The 27,719-nt window shown below is 43.3% G+C and overlaps 1 protein-coding gene across 3 annotated transcripts in view; it reads right to left on the bottom strand.

The window, feature by feature from the left end:
- Positions 1 to 15,508: 15,508 nt before the first annotated feature.
- RPS6KC1 (ribosomal protein S6 kinase C1) overlaps positions 15,509 to 27,719 on the bottom strand; it is a 91,674-nt gene continuing 79,463 nt past the window's right edge. The window contains exons 14-17 of one of the 3 annotated variants that reach the window (XR_011854015.1): positions 27,559 to 27,641; positions 25,390 to 25,485; positions 17,478 to 17,873; positions 15,509 to 17,369 (exon numbers count right to left, since the gene is read on the bottom strand). Coding sequence is in view for 1 of the 3 variants with exons in the window: in XM_072140144.1 (XP_071996245.1) it covers positions 17,763 to 17,873; positions 25,390 to 25,485; positions 27,559 to 27,641 (290 nt within the window). In the remaining 2 variants the exon portion in view is untranslated. Of the gene's footprint in view, positions 17,874 to 25,389; positions 25,486 to 27,558; positions 27,642 to 27,719 lie in introns of all 3 variants that reach the window. The other 2 variants (XR_011854014.1, XM_072140144.1) reach the window with 2 other exon arrangements.

Here is a 27,719-nt window from a genome sequence, read left to right on the forward strand (position 1 = left end):
GGTTAAGTACAACTTTCCATTAGAGGAAAGAGAGCTGGGGATTTTTTTGGGATCTGCAGTTTCCAAATCTTGTGCCAAGAATTTGAGAGGACGACATATAGGGGGTCCGGCTCGCTGATATCATCACCCACCGTAACCTGACTGTCCCATGTGCTGGTGCTGGGAAGCCAAGCCAAACACACATCCGCGTCCACTACACCTAGTACAGCAGAGGCGAGGAGCGCGTGAAAGGGATATTCCAAGGCTTAATTGATCACGGGAGCCGCGGATCCATTACCACAACACTGGGAACACGAGTCTATTATTTCCTGTGAAAAGATTATTCTAATGTGTGATTAATTACATGAGGAAAATACATTAGCAAGAAAAAATTTTCCATACATGTTAGAACGGCTGCAGAGCGACCCGCGGCTCATTAGATATCACAGATCGTGTCAATCAGCCGCAGCGGACTTGTAATGTTATTGGGGTTGTATGAGGTTAGAAAGAAGTATTGACTTCTATTTAGAAACAGCGCCACCCTTGTCTATTGGCCAAGAGTGGTATTGCAGCGCAGATCCATTCACTCAGGTCTGTGGGTGCATTTGATATGGTATCTCAGCTGAATATGCTTGAACAGCGCCTCTTCTGACTGCGGGCTATAACTAGGTATTGCAGCTATTGAAGGGATGGTCTACGGTTTTCAAATTACAGGGTCGCAGAGGAATGAATGCTTCAAAAATACCCAGATTACTTGTCTTTTAAGCCGTCTGACATGCTCCATGGTTATAATAGTACAAGAAAGGGCCTTCAGTGAAGCTTAATGTTTCCATAATTTCCAACAATCCGGAATTAGAAGTTTTTAACGTAAATCACGGTTTCTGTGCACCACGGGAGTGACTGCAAAGTCTGGTGCACCCTCTTATGTCAGTGGCAAGTCCATCACCTCCTATTTTTGGCCATAAAAGGGAGGAGCACAAAACCTGAACAAGAATGGTCTGAAATGTTCCTCAGGGGCGGGACTTAGAAAAGCTTACCATTGGCAATCTATCTTCTGAAGTAGTTCCTGTGGTAGATTCCCAATCTGTTCACCATCACTAATCTTTTTAAGCTAATCCTTTTAAGTAGCCTCTCCTTAAATAAACTTAATTTTATCAATATGCAAATTAACTACAGGGGTTATTGGGGGTGTAGAGTAGCCTCTGCGAGCTCTGGTGGTGAAGGCTACTTCACGCCCCCCACAAATACACCTACCTGCTTGTCATCTTCTTCTGTGAACAAGGAAGCTGTACCCTGCAAGGGCAGATCTGCAGGGGCTACTGGGGGCGTGGAGTAGCCTTCGACACCTGAGCTCACAGATGCTACTCCACGCCCCCGAGAAGTAACTCCAGTTAATTTTTTATGTTTATTTTAGGAAACGCTACATAAAAGGATTAGCTAAAAAGGGTTTGGGAATAGTTCAGGAAGTGGGAATCTACCACTGGAACTACTTCTGAAAGTAGATTCCTGACAGTAGATTTCCCTTAAAGATCTGGATTGTACCAATAAAAATTTAGAGTTTTGAATTAACCAAGACTGGATGATAACTGGTGACCTAGAAGTATTCTACATCTAGAAGTATACTTGCAAGTCATGAAAACCTTGTGTACCTGTTACACTTTCATGTCCAATCAGAGAGCGGGAAGAGAGCTCCGCCCTAGAGGAACCACCTCGTGACCAAGGCAAGAGAAAACATATATGTGGGTTTAAGTGAGTCACAAACTAGGAAGATATTAGAGGTCTCCATACAGAGAAGACACATAGCGGAAGGAAATTGGTAAAATTGCCCCTAAGAAATTTCTTTTTGGCGACGGTCTAGGGCAGTGGTGGCGAACCTATGGCACTGGTGCCAGAGATGGCACTCAGAGGCCTCTCTGTGGGCACACAGGCTGTCTCCCAGGCACAGAGTTTGCCAGACAAGGCAACTTCCTGCAATCTTAGGCAGTCCAGGTTGTGCCCTGCTACTTTAAAGTGACCCATCCTGTGCTGCTTGGTCCTGTCCGAAGAGTGAAAAGGCGAGGACTGGGTCAGATTCTGGTAGCAATAAGTTTGTTACTGCCTAAATTGCCATGTTGGCACTTTGGGAAAAGCTAGTTTTTTGGGTCTCATTTTGGGCACTCGATCTCTAAAAGGTTAGGTTTGTCTCCCTAATTTGGACACTTGCTACATGTGTTCCACGCGAAGATAATGTCAGGATTTGGGATGCGTGAATCCACTGGACCACCGCGGGAGGTGGTACTAGCCAACACCTGGGACCGGAGTCTAAGTGGCACCTGGTCTTCACCAGAGCCCGCTGCTAAGCAGGATGGTCTTGCTGCGGCAGGGTACCACCAGGTCTTTCCACAGGTGCGACTAGCCCGCGGTGGCATTCGAGGTTGAGGTACCTTAGCAGGAGACAGTCTCGTGGTCAGGTCCAGGCACAAGGTCAGGGCAGACGGCAGAGATGCCACGTCAAGTGCAATCCGGGGTCAGCAACGGGAGGTCCAGGCAGATAGGAATGGGCACACGGGAACTCAGGAGCAGGAACACGCTGGAGACACAGGAACGCAGGATGATCGCTAGGGAGCTTTCTCTAAGGGTGTGATGAACAAAGATCCGGCAGATCCAGTCATCGCTGGATCGTGGGGAGGTGAGTGGATCGCCGGGGACCCGGAGAAGCGGAGAGGGGCACGTGTGCGCCTGCGACCTGGGAGATGGTCATAGGAGCACCCGTGACAGATAACATCGGATTCTGGCCCAGCGCTGGTATTTAACAAGATTCTACAAATTCTGGATCCATTTTTCCGCATCTGACTGCTTCACAAACTGTTATTTATCGCCATGGTTTTTTCCCCTTCCTGCAGCAAAAGTCTAATTCTTTCCTCCATCTCTAATTCAGGATTCTGGGATGGCGAGCGGCAATCGTTTCCAGCACACAGCACTCGCTCCATGAATCTGATGCTGCCCGACTCCAAATTTTCATCTAATTCTGAAGCTTTCAGGAAAAAGTGTCACCTTTATCGAGCAAGCTGTTATCACGAGCTGACTATGCCAAACACATGGCCTTCCATGAGAGGATTGAGTCTCAATATTTGTAGTGATTGTGTGGTCCCTTTCTGAGAGTGCCATGCCTTAAGGCCCCCGACAGCCCAAGAACCGGTCGCTCTGCCAGACACGGCTGCACGGAACATGAAACAAGATTTTATTTTAACAAGGAATGCGCTGGCTTTACGTGGATTTCTTTTCACTCGTCGCCAGGGATGGATCAGTTTCTGTTCTCAGACTTTACATCTACCGGTTACCTCTTCATTGCGGAGTCAAGTACTACTTACATAGCTCAATAGTAAAACTTCTTCACGTCTTCATCGTTCTCGCAATGTTCATTTTGTTCCACTCAATATGATATCAGCTAATAGATAATCCAGGTTTAGGTCTCGAGAAGCCGCCCCGATGCAGAACCTGAACCTCAACGATAATGGATCATAAGGCTCATTTGTGGTACCTCAAGTTACCCCCTGCTTCTGCCTGTATCCCAAGAGGTCTACATCCCAGGTGCTAGATATCAACTCCAACAGGCAACACTGACTTAGATCTTTTTATGTCCAATTGGGAGTCACGACTAGAGATGATGGTCATGACAATAGGAAATGTCCAATTATATCAAAGGAAGCAGATGGTCATGAGTAGAGATGAGCGGACGCAAAGTATCGTTCAGGTTTGGGATTGACCCAGACATACTGCTAGATTGGAGGCCATAGAGCCAATCCGCCAAACTGACGCCTCTATCAACTAGCCATGGCTATGATTGGCTTGAGGTGTCCCCTGGCCAATAACAGCCATGGCAAGAGACGTCAATTTGCCGGATATACTCTATGGCCGCCAATCTGGCAGTATGTCTAAGTCGCATCCGAACACGAACGATACTTTGGGTCTGCTCATATCTACTCATGACCATTAGCTGCCCTTGAAAAAATTGGACCTTTCCTTTTGTTGATGGGCTCATTGTCACTCACTTAATTGACTGGCATAGTAAATAAAATATAGATTATACACTTCTCGGAATTAGTAATGGTCACCGATAGACTTAGTAAGGCCTAGCCAGGACTTTGGAATTAGGAATCTGGAAAGGTTTTTCCATGTGGAGAGCAGAGGAGTAATGCCCCATGGGAAAAGGTATAAAAATTAGCTCTTCTACAAAACGAAGAAAACCCGACGATTCGGACCCTTAGTAAATGTGCCCCCATGTGTGAGCTGTTTACTAACACTGCTGTGCTCTGGGCTCCCTGGACTGCATTGTTTCTCCCCCTCTAGAAAAACTATAGCAAGCTTCTGGTTGAATACTACAGCAGTCACAGACAGTGGGAAAAAAAACTATAGCAAGCTTCTGGTTGAATACTACAGCAGTCACAGACAGTAAGAGGATCTAAGGAGCAGTTCAATGCAAAGAGCACAGCAGTATAAGGACTCATCCCCATTGCACTTGGAGAAGCTACAATCCTGGAACATAAATTCCGTTTTTAACGGTCCTGACGCTACTAAAGACACACACAAAGGTATGATTACACATCTGTCCAGGGTTGCTCCTTAACATCGTCTGGCTTTGCCTGGCCAAACTTGCTGACAGATTCCTTTTATGTCACATTGACCTAATCAAGGCTTTGAGGAACACAATTTGTCGCTGAGGAGACCCAGCTGTGAATGAAGTCTTGGCACTGGATGTTGAGGAAAAGTATGTAAATTAGCTCTTCTTCAGAAAGGAAGAAAATTGCCTCGCTAATGTCCCCAATTGGAGCCAACTCGCTGTCTAATTAAAAATTGTCCGCTTTCTAGTGGAAGAAGAGTATATAGGATATATAATATACAATGATGAGCAGATAAATTTAGCCAAATTTTGGCCTCTTATGAAGTGAGAACACTATTGGTGATCTCCTCCAACGCGTTTGAACTTGACTCGCTATGTCGTGTTCTCCTCCTTTACTACGTTTCTCTCTTGCATTTCCTCCATCAACATGTTCCTCCCATTGTTTTTGAGACAATTCAGTAACCCTTGAGTCCTGCCATGTTCGTTCTTTATTGTCTCTATCCTGGACACGATCATTGTCACTTCCTTCCTTAGGCTCTTAAAACCAATGACCTCTGTGACCGGTGGCTTGTCACCTGCTCATGAGAGTCACTTCCATCAAACTAAAAAGATCCTGTGTTCTTCTAATACGTTTCTTATCATTTCCCGGGAGAGTTTTCTACGCCTCTCTAGTTTTAGCTCATATTTTATTTGGGTAATATATTTAACTTTAAGCTTCAGGTCCTTGTTGCAGTCACAAGAGGTCCCCCTGGCCAAGGTTGTAGCTATAAAGGAGGCAGAGATACCCAAAGGTTCTCAAAGAAGACATTTACTTACCCGGTCCAGTCGCGATCCCACGGCGCGTTGTCCGACGCTGATTCGGGTCTGCCGGGATTCACTAAGGTCGTGCGCCCGATATCCAGCAGGTGTCGCTGCTGCGCCGAGGTCCACCGGAGTTCACCTTCTTCGTCCCGCTGCATGTAAGTGCTGATCTTGCGTCACAAATTCTTTTTTAAATTCTGCGGTTTTTCCGAATCCGTCGAGTTGTCCGATGGCCACGCCCCCCGATTTCTGTCGTGTGAAAGCCGGCGCCGATGCACCAAAATCCGAATGCGTGTGCCAAAATCTCGGGGCAATTCGCCGCAAATCGGAAATTGTCGGGAAGACCCACGAAAGTGTGCGATTCGGACCCTTAGTAAATGAGCCCCATTATGTTTATAGGAGGGTGTCCTGTATCTTGTTTTGCTTGTTTCTTAACTTTTTCTTCTAAATTATCCCACCAAAAGGTGGAAGGGCTGTAGAATTTAGCATAAAAGTGGTTGTTTCAATGTTGCATTCTTGCCAACTTCCCAAATTTTTGCTGATCATCTTGGCATGTTCAAGCATAGGAGTATCTATTCCTAACCATCCGAAGCCATTGTAGGAATAGGTAGACAGCTTTGAAGCACCACCAGGGCAATGTTACGTCTGAATATTTTTGTACCATATAGGAAAGTTAGTTACATGCCTAAGGCCATGGAATTTAGGGGGCAACAAATACAATGATGTAGTCTTTGCACCACGTGAGCTTGTCTTACCCTTGACATGTTAGGACCAGCACATGGAAGGGGCTGGACTGAGAAGATGGTGTTCATCGTTAGTCATGATCAGGAGAGACTTACGGCACAGGGATTTTGCTCCGTTGTTAGATTAATCTACATCGTGATAGAAAGATGTTACTTTTCCTTTTTAGACGCCCACATTAAATTCATGCCAACTCTACCCAGCAGCTCTTATCATTGTGCCAAGGGCTTCGCAGAGTAGAGGTATGTTTATATTACTGTGCATGGGAAATCCATATGGATCTAATACAAAAATAATAGGAAACAGAAACTGGATGTTGTGTTTGATGGAGATCTAATAGAGATGAGCGAGCATACTCGTCCGAGCTTGATGCTCGTTCGAGTATTAGCGTACTCGTAACGGCTCGTTGCTCGGACGAGTATTTCGCCAGCTTGAGAACAAGCTTTCACTTAAGGATCATTTAAGTGAAGAACACAGTGAAGAACACAGTGAAGAACACATTGCAGATGTTTCCGTACATCTGCTAACTTATCACAAGACATGAGTGCAGAACGGTGTTCTTCACTATAGTATGTGAAGAACAATATGTGTGAAGAACACATTGCAGATGTTTAACACGGGTCATTCTCCTTTTTAAAGTTCCACGAATATTCCATTGAATAAAAAAAAAACAACTAAGAAACAGGACAGACTTCCTTATTTCTCAATAAAATGACACACGTAATTGCAGAGCCTTGGTCCCCTTAAAAAATGCTCGAGTCTCCCATTGACTTCAATGGGGTTCGTTATTCGAAACGAGAACTCAAGCATCGGAAAAAGTCCGACTCGAGTAACGAGCACCCGAGCATTTTAGTGCTCGCTCATCTCTAAGATCTAACCCTCAATGGGGCTTATAGACAAATCCAATTTCAAAGGCAGCATGGAGGGTTCTCTAAGGGTGCATCACAGTAAGTCAAGGCTTCCTATACAGTCCCTACTCTTTCTAATTAAAAGGTTGTCTGGGAGGTAGTTGGACAACGTTCTCCTAAGCTTTCTCCTACATCCCCCCCCCCCCCCCATCGTTCTCCAAAGAAAACCATGATCTGATGGACATCCATGACACATTGACTTGGATGACTTGGACTTCATCATGGGAAAATATTAAGGCATGAAATCTTCATCTTTGGGGAAGCTTTCACCCAGAGAAAGTGCCCAAAAGGCAGGAAGCAGAGCTTCTCAGTAAGGTCTCTCGTGAAGGCTTTTATACCTCATGATGACTCTTATCTTATCTTTTATCACACTATTTAAAATCTGTCCAGGAAAACATGAAGGTAGTTTGACAAAGAACAGAAATGGAAGATAAATTTGGGCACATTGTTGTTATGCCTTAAAATTTGTGGCTTCTCTCTTGGACTGCACTTAAAGGAAGAGCTTGGAAATCTACTATGATTTCTCTTTTCCCTGTGGGGACTTGGTCAATTATGGGATCTCAAGTATAAAAGAAGAGGTCCTATGATGTTAAAATCCCCCATGGGGAGCCCACTTTTTGGTTTCTTCTGGCCATTTCTATTTGTTACGTTGTATCTTGATAGGTTAACTTTCGTGGGTTCTCAAAAACTATCGGAACAAATGATTATGGCTGCATCTACTCCATTATTTTATATTTTTCAGGCCCAGTTTTAATCCTTCTTTGTCTTTTTGTGGGTATTGGAGGGTGATCCTTTCCTCATCATCATTTCACTGTGTAATTATCATGTCTTGTACTACAGGTCCCTTTTGCATCCCTCGGATCATTATATTGAAAAGTTGGGATGTCCTGGCCCAATGAATTTACTATACCCTGTGCCAGAATACCGGCGAAAACTGAGATTTACTACGAAATTTACGGCATGTACCAGTTTTTTAGGACCTGGCATAGATTTCATTCTGGCAAACAAATACTGTTCCAGATTAACTAATTCACTGTGTGTCATAGGTGCCATAGTGTCAGGTGGGCGGAACCACCAACTTGACAGTAAAGAGTCGAATTAGCATCTTGGGATCTAGAACTAACAACAACAATTACCGGGGTCTGATGGGGTCTGTGCCTATTAAAGGAGGTGTTGGAGAAGGTGGTGAATGGCGCAATACCAGACTATAAACATGGGTGGCGCTAGGGATAAAAAAAAAAAACAAACACACAGGGGTTCATTTACTAAGGGTCCGTGGACCGCATTTCCATTAGGATTCCCGACGATTTCACAGGGGTTTTTGGTGCACACCATCGGATTTTGGCGCATCGGCACCGGCTTTCACACAACACAAATCGGGGGGCGTGGTCGTCAGATGATCCAACGGATTCGAACAACGTGCGGGATTTAACATGTCAAATTGTGTCACAAGACATGCACTCACATGCACCAGGAAGAAGAAGGTGAACTCCGGGGACCTGAGTGGGGAAGTGACACATGCAGGATATGGGGCGCCCAATCTTGGTGAATCGCGCCGGACTTCATCCTCGTCAGACCGTCCGGATCAGGGATTGCGACAGGACCGGGTAAGTAAATGTGCCCCATAGTCTTGATTTGATTTCTTTACAACCCATAGCGTGACTTGTGTTATCTGCTACATTATAGACTTTCAGGTAAATCCCACTGCGACCCAATAAAACAATTCATTCAAGTGATTACGGATTGCGTCCTCTTCCTAGAAGTAATGCCCCCCTCCCCCTTCATAATGAACCCTCAGAGACAACGTCCTCTGCACTTTGTTGTAATAACTTAATTATTATCACCTCATAAATCCTGTACAAGAGGAAGTCGCTGCTAGTTTAACTTCCTATATATATTGTCCTTGGGACACGACATGAAATCACTCTCAAAACAATCCTCCGAGAGCCACTTCCCGTTTTGGCGATTCCTTATTACCATGGCGTTGTGCGCTGTGTTTACTGACTACTTGGCTCTCGGAGACCTCTTTGTAACGTTTGGGTAAGTCCGTACATTGTACAGCACACACCTTAGAGAAGTAGAACAGAAGCCGCTACCTGAAATATTAGGGGATCTCCAGGATAATCCTATGTCAACACTTGCCAAAGACATCGAGAAGGAAGAACAAGCTTTATCCCATAGTAATGTAAGGACCGGATACTTCCCCATAATATGGGACATTCTTGTACTCAGGACCTGAGCAACTTTGGTAGAGAAGAAGGAGCATCATAAGGAGATAAATGGGGGCAAGAGCAAGAGAAGACCACAATCTCCTGTCGATGATTAGCCAGCTCTCCCGAAATTCCCAACTTGGGGATCCCTCGTCCCGTTATGTGGTGCTGTTAAAGTCCGTAGCCCACAGATATAAAGCTTATGAAAAAAGATAACTCAGCCCTCACTTCCAAACTTTTTGGATCTTAAAAACAGGTCTCCTTTTTTTCCTGCAGACATGGTGCACAATCAGAGCGACGTGTTTTGAAGGCATCAAGACTGAGACGCTACGGCGTCGAAACACGTCAATCTAATTATGTGCCGTGTCTGCTGAAATAAAGGAGACCTGTTATCAAGAAGATCCAAAAACATTGGAAGTGAGTGGCGAATTCTTCACAGATGGATGTTATACGGGGGTCATAGTAAGGGTACATTATATACTTTTTGGGGACACTAAGGAGTGGAGTTGAAGCTAGGGGGTGGGTCAAGGACAAGGCTTGCACTTTTTGGTCCTCTTTCCCTGTCCCATAAGTTGGAAAGCATGAGTAAGGACAAAGGAACAGTTTTGCAGCCTGTAGTATGTACATAACAGATATCTACTCCTTCTACCTCATACACATGGATACTCAGCTGAACAGACTGAAGAGACGCAACCACATGGAAACATGGCTGTCTGCAGTTGGGAATTTGTTCCTTCTGGAATAGATCTACTGCTTTGGCTTTAATCACAGATCATATCATTAGGCTTCCTGAAAGTCATGCTTGATGATAAGGAAGCAAGGTAACAAAAGAGGTGTGGTTTTCCTTGTCCCATCTTGGAAAACTTATTTGCATATTTCCAAGAATCCCACAGTAGAACATCAATGGCTATAAGTCTCCACATTCCCGCAAGGCGGCCTTAATTGGCAAAGTCTTTGTAAGGAGAACTCTTACTCCCTGACCCCAGCTTTGCAGAGTTGCTTTAATAATCAGGCATAAGATTCCAACTTTCCCAATTTTTTTGCCATCGGGGAAAAGGTTGGTCAAGCAAAAATTGAGAGCTTCAGCTAAATATTTCACTAGGAGCATTACCAGCAGCCGCTGGCCTATGTTTTGCGCATGCGCAGAACTCCGCACTTGCGAACAAGTGCGCGTAGCTCCTTGTAGCTGTGCACTGAAGATGTATGGGTAGGGGGATCAAAGAGGCTACTGGAGCGTGCAGTAGCTGCGCCGTGTAGCCTCAGTTCCAGCTACACCACGCCCCAGTAGCCTCTTTAGAAAATTTGCATATTAACACAATAAAAGTTTTAAAAAGATACAGGGGACATGAGGATTAGACCTTAAATAGAGGGCTACAATAGAGGCACATACCACCCGATCTACCTTAATAGGTAGATCTGTGGTGGTAGGTTTCCTTTAAAGGGAACCTCTCATTACTTTTTCTTAGATACTACCCCTTATGGATCAGTAATTTTGTGTCTCTAATAGACCTATCATAACTAAATCGCGGGTCACCTTGGTTTCGCAGTGCATGTGCCTAGAGTCCGAACCTGTGGGTGGTTTCAAGGCTGAGAAAGCCGGCGGCAGGCTACCTTTAAATAGGTTATCATGAGGTTGAAATACATGGCTGCTCTCTTCCAAAAACAGCGCCACATGTGACTATGGCTTGTGCCAGTATTGCAACTGCCAGTAAACTGTATAGAGATTAATGGAGCGTAGTTGCAATACCAGCACAAGCCATAGTCCGGTGTCATGCTGTTTTTGGAAGAAGCAGCCATGTTTTTCGACATCCATACAACCCCTTTAAGTCCTCCTCTCATATTTTCCCACTTTCTACAGATTCCCCATACGTTCAGTTACACTGTCACTCGCATTACGATCCCTCTCCAACAATACCTAATCTACGCAATTAAAATAGACTGGCATGGACGGAGCATTGGTGTACCCCGGCAGATGCCCGCTGCAGGCCTGTCACTGTATTTATCACACCCATATCCAGGCTCAGTCCTGCTAGTCAATACTTTGCAGCTATGAGGCAGCGGCCAGGCCCGGGGTTTCGTTTGCACAGCTGTTATTTTGCCTGTATTTACATATGCAAATGAAATCATTAAAACGCCTGTCGAAAATACTGCCCCCATGCCAATAAGTGTAACTCTACTTTAATTTTCTTCAAAATGTTGGGATCCGGCGGGAACAAACACAGCAACGTTTTCCAACATACAATGAGACGAGTCACAGGCTGAAAATACGGGAATAACTTTTTGGATTGAGGAACCAAAAAAGAAAGTAAATAAGAGACAGAAGCAAATAGTGGAGAATTCGGGGGCAGGTGCTGGAGGCCGTAGTCACCGGGCTGTGCCAGTTATGGTAATACCCACTGGAGGGCTACGCTGTAGCAACTAGATTGTTTGCAGAAAATTAGCGATTTGCCAAATTTTGGTAAATTTTTCTGAAATTTTACTCTAATGTAGTTTTGGTACCCAGATCGGTCAGAGGGTTTCTACAAAATATGTAGAGGTCCACAAACTCACGTTTATTGTGTGTTCTTGTCCATATCGGTTAGGTGTCCCCAGGTCACCATGATGACTTCTACCACTTCTACAAAATTTGACCTGTTACTACTGCCTCCTACGCCACATATTGGGGCCCACATCCCATCCCACTGTATCACAACTAGTATTGAGCAAATGTGCCATAGTTCAGGTTTGGCTGAACTTCAGAATAAAGTTCAGTTTGGGTACCCAAATTTGACCCAAGCTCGAACCCCCTTGAATTCAATGGGGTTCAAGTTCGATCTTGGATCAAATTTGGGCACATGGCATGCTTTTACAGGGCTTTGCACATCACATTACACATTGGGGTACAGTTTCTAACCCAGTCCGGAGGAGTTCTCGAAAGTGCACTGTCCGATGATCATGCACTGTGCCGCGTTTCAAAAAGATTGTGCGTCCGATATCCTGCATGTGTCACTTCCCCGCTCAGGTCCGCCGGAGTTCCCCTATTTCTTCCTGGTGCATGTCAGTTCATTGGATGCAACACAATTTGAAAGTTAAATCCCGCGCTCAGTCCAAATCAGTCGGATCATCCGACAGCCCGCCCCTCGATTTGCATGAAAGTTGGCACGATTGCGCCAAAATCCGATCACGTGCACCAAAATCCCCTTCTAAATACCTATCCCAGCGGACAAAGTGTTACAAAGTGCTGCAATAGTCAGAGTAAGGGCATCTTTCCCTATATTTTGCAACAAGGGCCCATCCCGTTCTCCAGTAGTCACAGTAAGGCTGGTTCTGAGTATCTATGAGGTTGCGAATCCCTACGGGACCTCTGTATTTCCGCAAGGGGGCCTTGTCCTTCCACAAGACCATATGAAACCCATGGGCCGCCAACTTTACCATACTGAGCCGAAATCACCCAAAGTTTTGTGGACGTTTTTGTGCGAGAACTGGCCAACTTGGCCAAACCCAAAACTTCAACGAGTTCGCTCAACATTAGTTGTGATATAACTATGTATCCTTGGTAGTGGGTAGCGTAAATAGATCCCAATATGTGGTGTAGGAGGCAGTAGTAACAGGTCTGATTTTGTAGGAGTGGTAGGTGCCATCATGGTGACCTGGGGAGACTTTTATTTTATTTTATCAAATCTTATGTAATGCAGAGGTATTACAGCTCTTTATAAAAGAGACATTGGTCTTACTATAGGAAAGATAAATAAATGCATAAATTAGGATAGTAATCTGAATATATTAAGGGGGGGGGGGAAGAACTTTTGGAAGGACATACACTCTAACTATAAATTAAGGTCTATTGCAGAAGGATACGGAAGCTGGGTTCCAGATTGGAATTTCTAAATCATTATGTCACCCCCCCTCCCCCTTCCATTCAGCTTCTTTTGTCTGATCTGGAGATGTGGGAATTCAGGACCCCCACCTGACAGGCAAAAAAGCTTAAGAGTGACAGTCAGAGAAAAGGTGGAAGGAAGTTTTATTAGGACGGGGGGGTCAGGGGGGCAAACAGATATTTCCTAGAGGTCCCATTCAGGCGGCTGTTCCTGTGGCTTACCTGTGGGACATCCTGTTATGAGACAGATGATGATGATGTCATGTAGGACAGGGCTCGGTGACCTGTTACACAGCGCAGTGTTATTGCAGTCCTGCGCTCGTCCCGTGAAAGGAGGAAAGAAGAGCCAGGGGGAATTTTTGTAAGAGGAAAATATGCGATCAGGTTTCCCTTTGATCCAACGCACTTTAATTTCCCATGTAATGTGCCGAGGGGACCTAGGACTGGAGGTAACTAGTGATCATTGCTCTCTGTACGGACGCCCTACACGACGTGAAGACGGAGTACAAGGGGTGGACGGGACCAGAAGGACCCTGCCTGGGGGCCCAGGTGCTACAGCACTACAGAGACGGATCATTTTGTGGGTTATTAGATCAAGAAGATAAATCTGCTGAAAACTGAGATAGTAACTGCTTATATAGCCAAGGATATACTATTAATTTTAAGGGGTGGTCCGACCAAAGTAAAATGCTGCTTCAATGTATCAATGTTTTATAAATAAGAAAAAAAAATCCTGACCCCTCCCACCGCCCAATCCAGCGGCTCCAGCTCTTGTCCGGCTGTTGTCCTGAGATGCGCTGTGTGTATGGTCGCAGCCAATCAGGGGTCTCAGGGGTGGTCCTTAGAGATGAACGGACAGGATGGTCGGGGGAACCTGGCCAATCATAGCCATGGCTAGTTGCTAGGAGCGTCACATGACCGGATTGGCTTTTCCGTCGCCAATGCGTCCATGTCAGGTGGCCGAACCCGATCATCGGGTCCGCTCATCTCTACTCAAATGAAACCAATCAGCAGCAAGAAATAACCGGACTACAATTCTTTTTAGAGAATTTTTACGTAATCCCCTATTGCATTAAAGCGGCTTTCTATTTTTGTTGGACAAACCCTTTAAGGAGTCAAGAACTGTAGGTGAACTGAAATCTAGGCAAACATATAAAGGGGCGAGTAGAAATCCCATTGTACGGCGCTGTGCTTGGTTAGCTAGGAGGAGACCGCAGTGCTCCTATCTGATCATTTGTAATACCCCCCCCCCCCTGTGATCTATCCTAAATATATGGTATTAATATATTCGTCCTGAGACAACTCCCTTACAGGGACCAGATTTTATCTGGTTAAATTCCCTGTCCCTTCAGGTCAGATATGAATTATCCTCTTTAGAATTCCCTTGTGTATGTGGATTTTTTTTTTTTTTTTATCCACTTGAAAGATCACCTCCACAGTCTGGCAAAAACGAGTCATATTTTGCCAGAGATGATTTAAGACATTCCTATCTTCTGTTCTTTGGTACCTACAACCAATGCTGCTGGTGTCATTTTAAAGATAAAAATCTTATCTTTCAGGTACCTATGTGGACTGTGGTCCTGGGAGCTACAGAACTGGAGATAAGGCAGCTAAAAAAAAAAGACAAATAGGCACTAATGGATTTGCTGTGGCGTCCATTGTCCAATGGATAGTAGTTTGCTTTCCGGGATGACACCTTCATATACCGTGATAAGTACACAAATTCAATTTATCTTTTTTTCGGATTGGGGAGAGGGAACTGGCGTTCGGAGCGGTTTGTTTTAGTAAATATTAGTCTTCCTTCTTAACGAATAATTCCCAAATTTCTAAAAGAAGTAATGGATATGGATATACGGATCCTGTAGTGTGAAGATATATATATATATATAGCAGCATATAGAATATTCTATACATAATACATACTGCGTGATCATTAATGCTAATCTTGTATGAATCCTGTAAGGGGGGGCTCCTTCTCGCACTCTCTCCGGCTCTCCTCCGGGATCTCCTAGGGCGACCACAGATTGTAGGAATATCTAATGAACCCCGAGGCACACGAGTACACAAGCGCTATGTGTCTGGAATATGGAGAAAGAGACAATGTGTGGCATCGGATACATCACCTGGCAGCCAACTCCTACCTGCAGCTCTACAAATACCTCCGGAAAAAAGCCGAAGACGCCTCCGCCAAATAGCGCCAATACCTCAACGTAATGTTCACTACCTCTGGACATATGGAACCTGCAAATGTATGGGATATAGGATGTTAATGGTGGGAGCCATGTGATCATCAGATTAGGGAGACGCAGAGGGAGAATGAAAGGAAACCGCACAATCTGCCGTACACAGAGGAGACACGGAGCGGGTCATCCAGAGGTCTCCGGTGCAGGGATGAAGCACAACAAAAAAAATCTCAGATTATTCAGTATTTTATTCTAGAACCGTTTATATTTTTTTGGATTAAAACAAAGCACAGCGCACAGATGTAGCAGAGCTGAACGTGTTTCCTAATGTGGGGGTTGGAATGATCATTACTGATCGGCGGAGGTCAGACGGTGGATAGGCCATCGACTACAAGTCCTGGGGAGTCATTTGCATACTAGACCCCACCCACGAGGATCAGCCGATTGCTGCGGGTCCAGCTCACAGACAATAGCGAATGAAAGTCCATCGGGGGTGCACAGCTGGGAGACTCAGCGGGAGAGAAACAGAGTTTAATCCTAATCAGATGTCTTAAAGTTGCTGAAATTGGAACCAAAGGACAGAGAATAAGTGTCTAATCGGTGGGGATCTGACTGCGGGGACCCCCAACGATCTCGAGAACGGAGAGGCTGAGGCGCCCGGAGGTAGAACCATTGCCCCTGTTTAAAAAAAATGGGAGTCCAGCGACAGGTGATGGGTGGGCGCCTCAGAAGTTGGACCCCCAGGATTCAGAAACTATGCAATATATATCCAAACAGGTGATAATTTCTATCAAAGGGAACATGTCAGCAGATGTGACCATGTGGACTGCAGCCTGGAGAGATGTGTAATCAGACCTTAGTGTATGTTGTTAGTAGCAGCAGGACTGTGAATAATGGATTTATATTCCAGGATTGTAGCTTCTACTAGTGCACTGGGGGTGTGTCCTCACACTTCTGTACTCTTCCCAGTGTTAGATATTGCCCCTGGAAATATATATAATCATACAATTGTCTATAATGTTAGTAGCAGCAGGACTGAGATGTATTCCAGGATTGTAACTTCTCCTAGTGCACTGGAGATTTTCCCTCGCACAGCTGTGTACTGAGCTCTTTGCATCAAGTGTAAGGTAATGCCCCTGGAGAGATATATAATAACCTTTGTGTGTTGTTGGGAGCAGCAGGACTGTGAAATATGGATTTATATTCCAGGATTGTAGCTTCTACTAGCGCACTGGGGGTGCGTCCTCACACTTTTGTACTCTTCCCAGTGTTAGATATTGCCCCTGGAAATATATATAATCATACAATTGTGTATAATGTTAAGAGCAGCAGGACTGTGAAATATTGACTTCTATTCAAGGGTTGCAGCTTCTCTCAGTGCACTGGGAATGGTCCCTCACACTGCTGTGCTCTCATGAGCCAGTGTTGGGTCCCGTCCCTGGAGAGATGTGTAATCATAACTGTGTTTGTGTGTGTTGCTAGTAGCAGCAAGACTGTGAAATGTGGATTTTTATACCATGATTGTAACTTCTCCTAATGCAATGTGGATGTGCCCTTACACTGCTATACTCTTTGTAGCCAGTGTAAGGTATTGCCCCGGAGAGCTATGTAATATTACATTTGCGTGTTTTAGTAGCAGCAGGACTGTGAAATATCAATTTAAATTTCAGTATTGTAGCTGGACTGGAGGCGTCTCCTCACACTGGTTTGTGTACAGAGGGCAGGGGCTATGGAGCAGTGTAAGGATATGCCCCCAGAAGCTACAATCCTTGAATAAAAATCCATCTTTTCACAGTCCTGCTGCTACTAACTTTGGAACAAATGGTGTATGAGTGTAAAACCTGGCAGTGCTTAGTCCTATCCTTTATCCTTACCCCCGATTTAGAGCAGTGCACCCTAATCTATTAAAATAAAAATAATCAATCATTGTATCATGTAACATAACAAACTCAGCTCCGCTACTTCCCTGCAGAACTCACAATGTTCAGCCCATTCACTTCTATTATTTCCTACACATCCACAGCGCATGCACACCACACCAACACCTGCATGTCGCCCCCTCGTCACAGCGCATGCACACCACACCAACACCTGCATGTCGCCCCCTCGTCACAGCGCATGCACACCACACCAACACCTACACCTACACCTACACATACAGCCCTCGTTCGTCACAGCGCATGCACACCACACCAACACCTGCACCTACACATCCAGCCCTCGTCACAGCGCATGCACACCACACCAACACCGACACTTCATTGACCTTTCACATCCAATATTTTAGGGGAATGTAATATCATCTATAGGGGGCAGTCTTGCTGCGGTCTTGCTCCTGGCCAGCACTGTGCTCCGTGGCTGTCAGGTCACCGTGTAACCGTTGCGTTGGCCGCGTATACGCTACAGGTCCAATGTCTCGTCTCGCTCACAGCAGTGCAAAGAGTTAAAGGAGAAGTCTCTCCAATCGTCCGGACACATCCGTATTCATCTAGAGAACTGCTCCCAGTCCACGCCGCTGAAGAACGGGTGAGATCTGATGTCCTCCGCACCAGCGACCCCCGCGCCCAGGCGCTCCAAAGGGTTAAACTGCAGCAGCTGGAAGACAATGAGAAAAGTACATTGTCATTATTATTACTATCTTTATTAAAACACATCACAATCCATCATGATAAACACTGACTCATAGACCCAGGCACTGTGACTGTGGTGATCATCTTATATGTGATATCATGGTCTCCTTCCTTCTAAAATCAACTTTTAAAATTATGCTAATAAACCTGGAGGGTTCTGGGGTGTCACTAGAGCCCCTCCCTGCTACAGTTTCACAGGCTGTTACACTGTACTGAAAATGTCTCGCCCAACCCCAGCTCTCTCCCTTCTCTCTCTGCCCTTTGTTATGTAGAAGCGGCAGGAAGTGCTCCTGCGCAGTGTAACAGCCTGTGAAGCTACAACACAGAAAGGATCTGGTACTGCTCCTCCAGTGTCATTAGCATAATTTTAAAAGCTGATTTTAGAAGAAAGGAGGCCATGGATAATAAATATACGTAGGTTACCGCAAGGATGGTGCCGGGATCCCTGAGTAAGATTCCCTGGATTATCATGATGGGAAATTTCATTTAAGTTATGGAGAGAATTATCGATGAGGGTGAAGAAGACGGGAAGGAGGAGGAGGAGGCAGTGACACATAATGACCAGGGAGATTTAGTACAGAAAATAATCATTTAAAAAAATTCCCACCCGCGCACATCAGTTCACATTCCACAGAATCTTCCAATTTACTATGGGAAGAGAATAATTTGGGTTTGGACTGATCACTAGAACCTACACCCAGGATCCTATCACCTGCTACACACGAGCAGAGGCAAAGGATTAGATCTATAGATCCGATTATACAGATCACATGCCATCATCATAACTTATCTCAGCATCTATGTATCTACTTATCATCTATCCTCCTAATCTCTATGTAACATCTACAGTATCTCATATCTATGTATCCATCTAATATATATATATCTATGTCTAATACTAATCGGCCTTTTATATCAGTATCCAAGAACGTCTTTACTGTACAACCAACCATCTCATGTGTAACTAAGCCATGTGCATTACTGTGTGTGTATATATATATTACTATGTGTGCATTACTGAGTGTATACATATATTACTGTGTGCATTACTGAGTGTATACATATATTACTGTGTGCATTACTGAGTGTATACATATATTACTGTGTGCATTACTGAGTGTATACATATATTACTGTGTGCATTACTGAGTGTATACATATATTACTGTGTGCATTACTGAGTGTATACATATATTACTGTGTGCATTACTGAGTGTATACATATATTACTGTGTGCATTACTAAGTGTATACATATATTACTGTGTGCATTACTGAGTGTATACATATATTACTGTGTGCATTACTGAGTGTATACATATATTACTGTGTGCATTACAGAGTGTCTACATATATTACTGTGTGCATTACTGAGTGTATACAAATATTACTGTGTGCATTACTGAGTGTATACAAATATTACTGTGTGCATTACTGAGTGTATACAAATATTACTGTGTGCATTACTGAGTGTATACATATATTACTGTGTGCATTACTGAGTGTATACATATATTACTGTGTGCATTACTGAGTGTATACATATATTACTGTGTGCATTACTGAGTGTATACATATATTACTGTGTGCATTACTGAGTGTATACATATATTACTGTGTGCATTACTGAGTGTATACATATATTACTGTGTGCATTACTGAGTGTATACATATATTACTGTGTGCATTACTGAGTGTATACATATATTACTGTGTGCATTACTGAGTGTATACATATATTACTGTGTGCATTACTAAGTGTATACATATATTACTGTGTGCATTACTGAGTGTATACATATATTACTGTGTGCATTACTGAGTGTATACATATATTACTGTGTGCATTACAGAGTGTCTACATATATTACTGTGTGCATTACTGAGTGTATACAAATATTACTGTGTGCATTACTGAGTGTATACAAATATTACTGTGTGCATTACTGAGTGTATACAAATATTACTGTGTGCATTACTGAGTGTATACATATATTACTGTGTGCATTACTGAGTGTATACATATATTACTGTGTGCATTACTGAGTGTATACAAATATTACTGTGTGCATTACTGAGTGTCTACATATATTACTGTGTGCATTACTGAGTGTCTACATATATTACTGTGTGCATTACTGAGTGTCTACATATATTACTGTGTGCATTACTGAGTGTCTACATATATTACTGTGTGCATTACTGAGTGTCTACATATATTACTGTGTGCATTACTGAGTGTCTACATATATTACTGTGTGCATTACTGAGTGTCTACATATATTACTGTGTGCATTACAGAGTGTCTACATATATTACTGTGTGCATTACTGAGTGTATACATATATTACTGTGTGCATTACTGAGTGTATACATATATTACTGTGTGCATTACTGAGTGTATACATATATTACTGTGTGCATTACTGAGTGTATACATATATTACTGTGTGCATTACTGAGTGTCTACATATATTACTGTGTGCATTACTGAGTGTATACAAATATTACTGTGTGCATTACTGAGTGTATACATATATTACTGTGAGCATTACTGAGTGTATACATATATTACTGTGTGCATTACTGAGTGTATACATATATTACTGTGTGCATTACTGAGTGTATACATATATTACTGTGTGCATTACTGAGTGTATACATATATTACTGTGTGCATTACTGAGTGTATACATATATTACTGTGTGCATTACTGAGTGTATACATATATTACTGTGTGCATTACTGAGTGTATACATATATTACTGTGTGCATTACTGAGTGTATACATATATTACTGTGTGCATTACTGAGTGTATACATATATTACTGTGTGCATTACTGAGTGTATACATATATTACTGTGTGCATTACTGAGTGTATACATATATTACTGTGTGCATTACTAAGTGTATACATATATTACTGTGTGCATTACTGAGTGTATACATATATTACTGTGTGCATTACTGAGTGTATACATATATTACTGTGTGCATTACTGAGTGTATACATATATTACTGTGTGCATTACTGAGTGTATACAAATATTACTGTGTGCATTACTGAGTGTATACAAATATTACTGTGTGCATTACTGAGTGTATACAAATATTACTGTGTGCATTACTGAGTGTATACATATATTACTGTGTGCATTACTGAGTGTATACATATATTACTGTGTGCATTACTGAGTGTATACAAATATTACTGTGTGCATTACTGAGTGTATACATATATTACTGTGAGCATTACTGAGTGTCTACATATATTACTGTGTGCATTACTGAGTGTCTACATATATTACTGTGTGCATTACTGAGTGTCTACATATATTACTGTGTGCATTACTGAGTGTCTACATATATTACTGTGTGCATTACTGAGTGTATACATATATTACTGTGTGCATTACTGAGTGTCTACATATATTACTGTGTGCATTACTGAGTGTCTACATATATTACTGTGTGCATTACAGAGTGTCTACATATATTACTGTGTGCATTACTGAGTGTATACATATATTACTGTGTGCATTACTGAGTGTATACATATATTACTGTGTGCATTACTGAGTGTATACATATATTACTGTGTGCATTACTGAGTGTATACATATATTACTGTGTGCATTACTGAGTGTATACATATATTACTGTGAGCATTACTGAGTGTATACATATATTACTGTGTGCATTACTGAGTGTATACATATATTACTGTGTGCATTACTGAGTGTATACATATATTACTGTGTGCATTACTGAGTGTATACATATATTACTGTGTGCATTACTGAGTGTATACATATATTACTGTGTGCATTACTGAGTGTATACATATATTACTGTGTGCATTACTGAGTGTATACATATATTACTGTGTGCATTACTGAGTGTATACATATATTACTGTGAGCATTACTGAGTGTATACATATATTACTGTATATTACTCTCTCATATCTCTCTCTCTCTCTCATATCTCTCTCTCATATCTCTCTCTCTCATATCTCTCTCTCATATCTCTCTCTCTCATATCTCTCTCTCTCATATCTCTCTCTCTCTCTCTCTCATATCTCTCTCTCTCTCTCTCATATCTCTCTCTCTCTCTCTCATATCTCTAGCCCTCTCTCTCATAGCCCTCTCTCTCATAGCCCTCTCTCTCATAGCCCTCTCTCTCATAGCCCTCTCTCTCATAGCCCTCTCTCTCATAGCCCTCTCTCTCATAGCCCTCTCTCTCATAGCCCTCTCTCTCATAGCCCTCTCTCTCATAGCCCTCTCTCTCATAGCCCTCTCTATCTATCTCCTATCTATCTATCTATCTCATATCTATCTCTCAATCTATCTATCTCATATCTATCTATCTCTCTCATATCTATCTATCTCTCTCATATCTATCTATCTCTCTCATATCTATCTATCTCATATCTATCTATCTATCTCATATCTATCTATCTATCTCATACCTTTCTCATATCTATCTCATACCTTTCTCATATCTATCTCATATCTATCTCATATCTATCTCATATCTATCTCATATCTATCTATCTATCTATCTATCTCATATCTATCTATCTCATATCTATCTATCTCATATCTATCTATCTATCTATCTATCTCCTATCTATCTATGGTCTTATAAAACAATATCCTAGCCCTGGTACATGTTCCCTCTTGTATCAGCAGACGTTCCCCCAGGACGTTTCTGTCCCTTTAGTAAATGGAAAAGGTCAGGACGATGGTCTGGAGCCCTCAGGCCTCTCCTCCAGCCTTTCCCTTTCCTGATAAAGACTTCCTGAGCCTCTCACCGGCCGCTTCCTCGGATAAACAACAGGCGACAATCCTGCATCTCCCCGGTGGGCACTTGTGAGAGTCTTATGAGGTGTAATGAAGTGGCAGGGTCACGGGAGGTCAATAGGTTAATTCGAGAGCCTGCCTTCCCGTCTTTATTACTTCTGGTTCTCCAGCACAGGTGGCGGCCAAGGATCCTCCATAGACACGTTGTACTGGTGCTGACCCCAGATTAAAGACAAGGGCCCCAGACACAGGGCAGGGGGCAAGAGCTGACAATTTATTGTCTGACCCCTGGGGTCTACCATACATTGAAGTACAAGGAGCTATGGAGCGCACAGCAGTACAAGGAGCAATGGAGCGCACAGCAGTACAAGGAGCAATGGAGCGCACAGCAGGACAAGGAGCTATGGAGCGCACAGCAGGACAAGGAGCTATGGAGCGCACAGCAGGACAAGGAGCTATGGAGCGCACAGCAGTACAAGGAGCTATGGAGCGCACAGCAGGACGAGGCTCGTTACTATTAAGGGGCAGAAGCTACAAAAATAATCCTCAAATTTATATAATATAATAAAATATATTATTAGCACGGAAGGGGCTCTGTTAACACCCCCAGAGCCCTTCTGTCTCATTAGCATAATTAGAAAAGTATATTCTAGAAGGCAGGAGGCCATGGATAACACATATAAGAAGATTCCCACAGTCCTGGTGCCTGGATCTATGAGAAAGTTCCCCTGGTTTATCAGGATGGATTTGGATGGTAAATTTCCTTTAAAGGTGTTTTTTTTTTGGAGGTTTAAAAACCATGGCTGCTTTCTTTCAAAAATAGCTCCACACCGAACCACAGGTAGTGTCTGGTATTGCAGCTTAGCTGTGTAGAGATAAATGGAGCCGAGTAGCAATACCACTCACTAACTATGGTCAAGTGTGGTGCTATTTTTTTTGGAAGAACCCCTTTAAGGTGTGTGCAGAATAAAACTCAAAATAAAAGTTTAAAAACTTCTATTTTGTGGCCTTTCCGTTAAAATAAATATATAAATTATATTAAAAAAATCAAGATAATAAAATAAATAGAGATACAGTATAAACACATTACAGGGGAAAAAGTACTTACCTGCTCTGGCTCCCTCCTATCTACACTCCCAGCTAGGCCAGAAGTCTACATGGTCACATGAGCCACTTTGGCCAATCAGTAGCCTTGCCAGCCCCTGGTGATGGTACAAATCGAAGCAGGGCAGGTGCACTTACTTTTTTTTACTTCTGGCCCCCTTAAAGTCACACGAGGCAAGTTAGGCCTTATCCACAGGATAGGTGATGAGGGCCACACAGATCATGAGAACGGGGGTCCCAGGACCTCCGTTGGACATCTCGTCGCTCCCCCCAGGTGAATGAAGCAGACGGCGGTGCATAACCATATGCTCCATTCATCTCCGTCAGCCCTATAGAGATGAATGGAGCAGAACAGTCATGTGCGGCCGTCTGCTCCATTCATCTGGGGGAGTGATGAGGGGCCTGACGGAGGTTCCTGGGACCCTTTCAGACCCCCTGTTCTTGTGATCTGTGGGGCTCCCACCAATCGAAAAGTCAGGCCTTATGCTATGAATAGGTCCTAGCTTGTTTTGTGGGAAAACCCCTTTAAAGAAAATGAACTTTATATATACTTTTTATTATCATTTTGAGTGTTTTTTACTCTTTTTTTTTACTCCCCACGTATCTGGGATGACATCGCATTCTGCCGTAGACGACGCTCATTGCTTCCGAAGCGTAATTTCTGTAAAAGTAAAAAAAACGAGCCCCTTCCATAATTGCCCTTCTAGTCGGGCCCCGCTGTGCTACCTCCTGCACGCTGATCCCGGGGGAGCCGCCGTCCTTGGATCTCCCTTAGAACACAGCGCCGGGGTCTCAGATGTGATGTGTAAAGAGGACGATGTATTTTGACAAGTGCGAGGCAGACAAAATGAGACAAGGCTCTGCCATCAGAGAGAATTTGTAAAACACAGATGTCTGAAATGATCCCATTTCTAATAGGGGAAACGAGCGCAGATCATCAGAATCCCCCCCCCCCCACACCCCACCCGACGCTCATCGACCGAGCCAAAAACCTGCTCCAGGCACCACAGAGCGGGAAAGCAGAGGGAATTCTTTGCACTTCTTCCTCTCTTCCCGGAGCCAGCGCTGTCAAGATGTAGGAACGCGCGAGCCAAGATCAGGAGCGAATTGCTGACTCCGGTTTAAAGGCACCTGTAATGGCGGCTTCAGAAGTTCAGTGTCAGACGGGGGCCCCGGCGTTTGACAACATTGGCTTTTTGTTAATATTTCATCAGTGAGACGACGCTTTTCACTGGGGGCGGGAAGAAGCTCCAAACCAGCTGCTCCGAAATAAGCAAAGCCGGAGAAAAACCATCATCCGACGCCCGATTGTTTGATTCGCCGACGTCAAGTGTTCATTTGATGCCGGATTCCCGGAATAAACAGCGATCTGTGCGGAATAATGAGCCGCTGCCGGCGAGGAAGGATCGGATCGCTCCTCCAAATGTGACTGAGTAATACAAGACTGCGGAAAACTTCTACGGACAGAGAATGCTGCAAAAAATGGTATCACTTTATGGTCAGGATCGGGATCTAGAGTAGGACCCCCTTACCGTGATGGACCCTGTGTCACCATAGATAGAACCATTACCTGCTGTACAAGGGACCGCGCCTCTTTGGACACATATTCCGGCATGTGGATGGACGTGTGGGTGCTGATCCCTGCCGGGTGGCAATCTGCCAGAGCCTGCGGGGGACAAACAAAAATATTTACAAAGATGTATATAGAAGAATTATCTCTCATATCTAAAGCATCTGTCTATCTCTATCTCTCTCCATCTCTCTATCTATCTGTCTGTCTAAAATGTATCTATCCATCAATAGTTTGATTCAGGTATCTCATGCTGACAATTATCTATCCATACAGTACAGTATATAGTTTGTATCTATATTCATTTGCTATCAATCTACCTTTGCGTTCACCTTATTACTCTGCATGTGATGTCTTATATCCATTAATATGTATCAGTCCAAGTCATTTCTATCCGCCCGGAATCTCTCTCTATATGATACCCGTAATCTATCCGGCATCTCTCCGTCTATACACAAATAAAGTCTTGTAGATAGATGGATAGATAGATAGATAGATAGATAGGAGATAGAAGATAGATAGATAGATAGATAGATAGATAGATAGATAGATAGATAGGTAGGAAGATAGATAGATAGATAGATATGAGATAGATAGATAGATAGATAGATACATATGAGATATATAGATAGATAGATAGATAGATACATATGAGATAGATAGATAGATAGATAGATAGATAGATAGATAGATAGATAGATAGATAGATACATATGAGATATATAGATAGATAGATAGATAGATACATATGAGATAGATAGATAGATAGATATGAGATAGATAGATACATATGAGATATATAGATAGATAGATAGATAGATAGATAGATAGATAGATACATATGAGATAGATAGATAGATAGATAGATAGATATGAGATAGATAGATAGATAGATAGATAGATAGATAGATATGAGATAGATAGATCTACCTATCACATTTTTTTCTAAGAAAACATATGTCGGTACATCGCTCTTCCGGTCTATAGTGTTGGAGATCTGCAGTGCAGGATTAGGTGTTCGTCTCCTACTAATTTTATTACATCTTGAATAGATAAAACTAAATAATTCTGCCGGTAAGTTCTCAGTATCCTATGATATGTTACCGTCCAGCGCTGCACTATATGTTCCCCTGTATGTGTGGGTGATGCCCGGCGCTGGATACATGTTCGTCCCGTCCAGGACACAGACAGAAATAGAATCCGGAGGATGTAAGTATCATAAATCTGATAACCTTAACTTTCATCTTCCGTCCCTATATATTAGTGATACCCAGAATAGCAGGGAAGCTGCTGCTCCAGCTAAAATCTACAAAGTGTAACATAAGACACTTCCTATGCATTACTCTACCTGCTTCACCAGCAATATTACTAATGTGCTGCCGAGAGTCATCACAAGACCCCGGAGCGGATGCTACTGCACCACCTGTATCATGGGATGTGTAATGCAGCCTAAGGGGGAACCACCATGTCATATCTATGGGGAACATGGTATAGATGGGAAAGGGCTGTATCTGATCAGCTCAGCTCCTGCTCTATAACACGCTGCCTGCAGATAGGACACTATGTACAATGTGCTCAGCTCATCCTGCTCTATAACATGCTGCCTGCAGATAGGACACTATTCACAATCTGCTCAGCTCCTCCTGCTCTATAACATGCTGCCTGAAAATAGGACACTATATATAATCTGCTCAGCTCCTCCTGCTCTATAACATGCTGCCTGCAGATAGGACACTATGGACAATCTGCTCAGCTCCTCCTGCTATATAACATGCTGCATGCAGATAGGACACTATGTACAATCTGCTCAGCTCTTCCTGCTCTATAACATGCTGCCTGCAGATAGGACACTATGTACAATCTGCTCAGCTCCTCCTGCTCTATAACATGCTGCCTGCAGATAGGACACTATGTACAATCTGCTCAGCTCCTCCTGCTCTATAACATGCTGCCTGCAGATAGGGCACTATGTACAATCTGCCCAGGTCCCCCTGCTTATCAAGCAAAAAAAAAAAAAATTGGGTGGGGTTACAAATATAAAATATACAGTTCCGACTGGCATACAAATTCAACTTAAGAACAAACCTACAGAACCGATCTTGTATGTAACCCGGGGTCTGCCTTACACAAACCCTATTTGTGTAAAAAGCCCCTTATACCCAGACTTACCTTCCTGGTGAGAAGTTCGAAGAGAAGGGCCCCCAGGCTCCACCAATCACAGGCCTCCGTCTCCTCCGCTATACTTCCAATCTCTAAAGATAAGAAGGCATGAAGATTAGAAATAATTAAAGGATTCTGCGGACCCAATAAGTAAACAATAACCATGAAAA

Source organism: Engystomops pustulosus, chromosome 3, assembly GCF_040894005.1.
Source record: "Engystomops pustulosus chromosome 3, aEngPut4.maternal, whole genome shotgun sequence".
NCBI lineage: Eukaryota > Metazoa > Chordata > Amphibia > Anura > Leptodactylidae > Engystomops > Engystomops pustulosus.